At 35.8% G+C, this 3,187-nt stretch overlaps 1 protein-coding gene across 1 annotated transcript; it reads right to left on the bottom strand.

The window, feature by feature from the left end:
- Positions 1 to 932: 932 nt before the first annotated feature.
- Positions 933 to 2,038, bottom strand: LOC125027586 (WAP four-disulfide core domain protein 18-like). Its single transcript, XM_047616690.1, has 3 exons — positions 1,850 to 2,038; positions 1,445 to 1,530; positions 933 to 1,250 (listed from the first exon to the last, which is right to left on the bottom strand). The coding sequence occupies exons 1-3, from the start codon at positions 2,021 to 2,023 to the stop codon at positions 1,136 to 1,138; spliced, it is 375 nt and encodes a 124-aa protein (XP_047472646.1). The 5' UTR covers positions 2,024 to 2,038; the 3' UTR covers positions 933 to 1,135.
- Positions 2,039 to 3,187: the final 1,149 nt, after the last annotated feature.

Here is a 3,187-nt window from a genome sequence, read left to right as displayed (position 1 = left end):
CCCGTATGCGCAGACGAGACAGGGGGTTTGTTCGGGTTCGGGTTTCGGTGCGGTCGGCTCCGAACAGGAAAGAATATATGCACTATGTTCTATCTCCATGGTTATTAGATTAATTATAATCTTGACTGATTAACAAGCACACACACGCAAATGTAAACACGCACGCACATGCACACACACACACACACACACGCGCGCGCGCGCACACGTACATATGTTTATAAATACACACTCGATATGTCGCATACTAATAAACAACTGAAAAACGATAAAACACGAAAAATATAAAACACCAACCAGCGTAAGCATCACGGCGACACACACCACGCAGGCATTCATTCCTCGGAAAGTCATCATTAAAAAAAAAAAATCAGTTGGACCGGATGAGCAAGCGGCTCTGAACTGAAGCTTTACGGGGCCACGTGTTGCCCTTTTATCCAATGAGGATCCGATGGTATGGCGCAATGGTCGTTGCTGGGGAAGGAAACAAAGTGGAGCTGGTTTGTATGTGAGTGGACACAGACATGCTTTACAGAATATTTGACTTCAGAATATAAGGTTAGTGATTATCCACACGTACGAAATGTTATAGGGAGGCGAAAATGGTTATGTAGAAAGTCTAATTGGTACAGCTAAAATCTAAACTTTTTTTCTGTCGAGGCGAAGATACACCAACCACTCATCTGTCAATTAGCATTGTCTTAAGCGTCATCACTAACCTGGTAAAGAGTAATTTCTGTTAAAAAGAGTGGAGCATATAGATCTATAGTCTTTCGGAAGGTGCACGAAGAAAACACCGTTTCTATAGTCAAAATTGTCCTTAATTATTAAAAAATACTAAATATCTAAGTTTATTAGCTTGTATTTCTTGGAATTTATCTTGATAACTTTTTGTTTTTCTATTATTTTCTTTAGTACTCTGAAAAGGACAGTACCATTTATAACAATTTATTATTCAGTCAATACATTTGTAGCCATCAACAATAGATTGAGAAAATAGTAGCAGCACAAATTTTACTTTGAAGAAATGTAGGTAATATGCTTGCTTGTGGGTGTACCTGCATTCTTAGCCTAATCTCTGTATCGGCCGAGTTGATAACGTGCTTGCTGTTATAAATTCAGAGGCAGTTGCCATTCAGTGGTGGGAGCCAAAATAGGGATCTGCACATATTCTAGCGTTGGCTTCAGGAGCTCCAAAGGGACAGCACTTTTGAATCGTTGGGCAGTCATAGTCATTGCGACAAGGGCTCCTGTGCGGGAGTAAAATGAGACCTAAGAACAGGTTTCCTCCATAAACTAATCTAATATATAGGTAAATGAATTTCTGCTATGATATGCAAATGCGACAATAACATTAATTTGCATTTCAAAACAATGAATGTCACATATTTGATTTCATTGCTAACACGCTTTGTGATAAAAATGAAATAAACAGTATGCTTACTCATGGCCAGGTATTTTGAGGGTTTTGAGCCCGGGGCATAGGCCAGGCTTTTCTTTAATGAAGGGTGTTCCGCAAACAAAACTTGCCTAAGAGAAAAGTATAATACATTAGTATGTAAGTATATGTGCATATTTATGTTTATTTATATATATTATATACACAAACATGTATGTAGGGGGTACACATCCGTATTTCCATATGAAGTGTATTACACACACGTACAGGCGCAAACACACACACACACAACATTGTGTGTGTGTGTCTGCATATGCATATGTATGTATGTATGCATATATACACGTATACATGTGCGTATGCATGAATAAATATGTATATATGCATGTATACATACATACATATATATGTATATGTCTATGTATATAGCATTACAATTGCATATCTCACCATCAGCAGAGCAGCCAGAACAAAACACAAGCGCAAGGCCATTTCGCAGACGAGAAGTAGAGGTCTCTTTTCCACCGCAGACTCGAGTATCTGTGTCGGCAGCAACAGTGAGCTGGTCTTAAATAATGAGTGTCGACGGTCACTGGAAAGCAACGCAAGTATTACCATTACCATATTGTGCCAGAAGGCTTTCACGTGCAGGGGATTTCCCAAAATGGAAAGTGTAATCCTTTCCCTGTATTTTTACTTTATGTTTATTTTTTCTTTCTTTTTACTCAGGTTGCGTCATGCTGATATTGAAATTGGATTTCATTATCGCCATTGTTATTATAGTTGTTCTTTGTAGTCTGGTTCATGCTCTCTTCTTCCTCTTCCTTTTCATGTTGTAGTTATTAACTCTACTATGGGTAATATCATGGTCGGTATTCCCATTAGGATCACCATTATTTGCACTGATACTGAAGTATTGGTGTAGTTTTTGTTGCATTTCATCATCCATGAGAATAAATAAAATCTAACAAATAATTCATGATTATTTTAAAAGATAGATATTATGTCTGTAGCTGAAGAATGCCAAGGCGAACTTGTACATATATATATATATATATATATATATATATATATATATATATATTCTGTATTTCATTATGATGTGCAAATCATTTTGAAGCATATCGAAACAGTTTCAGATTTTCTTTTTCTTTTTTCACACTGGCTGTGTTCCGTCTATCTTTTTCACGTTACCTCCTTTCTGTTTTGTTCTTAATGATGAATTTTACGGGTCAAAAGACCTTTTCCATTCATAAACTTAAGTTCCTAAAGTGGCGGGAGAGAAATGTGACTTCAAGGCACATGCTGCTTTACTTTTTCAGTATGTTGGCAGAACGTGGTAAAACACCAAGCTAGATTTGGAAGTCTATTTTTTTTTTTTTTTTTTTTTTTTATAAATAATCAGAAAGCGTAACACGAACGGTCTAATACCATGATATTACTTATATGGATTAGCCTTACGTCATTTTCAATACACACACACACACACACACACACACACACACACACACACATATATATATATATATATATATATATATATATATATATATGCATACATATATATTTATATATACATATACATACACATATATATAAGTGTATATATATATACATATATATGTGTCAGTGTTTATATATACATATATATATGTATGATATATATATGTATATATATAAAAGATAGAATAATGCAATGCCGCATTGACATAGATATATAACAATCCTCCCTGACCTGGCCTCGAACCTAGGTCACTCCGGGTATAAAACTGGAGGGCCAGTATTAAA

The sequence above is a fragment of the Penaeus chinensis genome, chromosome 7 (assembly GCF_019202785.1).
Source record: "Penaeus chinensis breed Huanghai No. 1 chromosome 7, ASM1920278v2, whole genome shotgun sequence".
Taxonomy (NCBI): Eukaryota; Metazoa; Arthropoda; class Malacostraca; order Decapoda; family Penaeidae; genus Penaeus; species Penaeus chinensis.
Note: the sequence above shows the minus strand (reverse complement) of the source record. Positions and strands in the feature narration are given on the sequence as shown.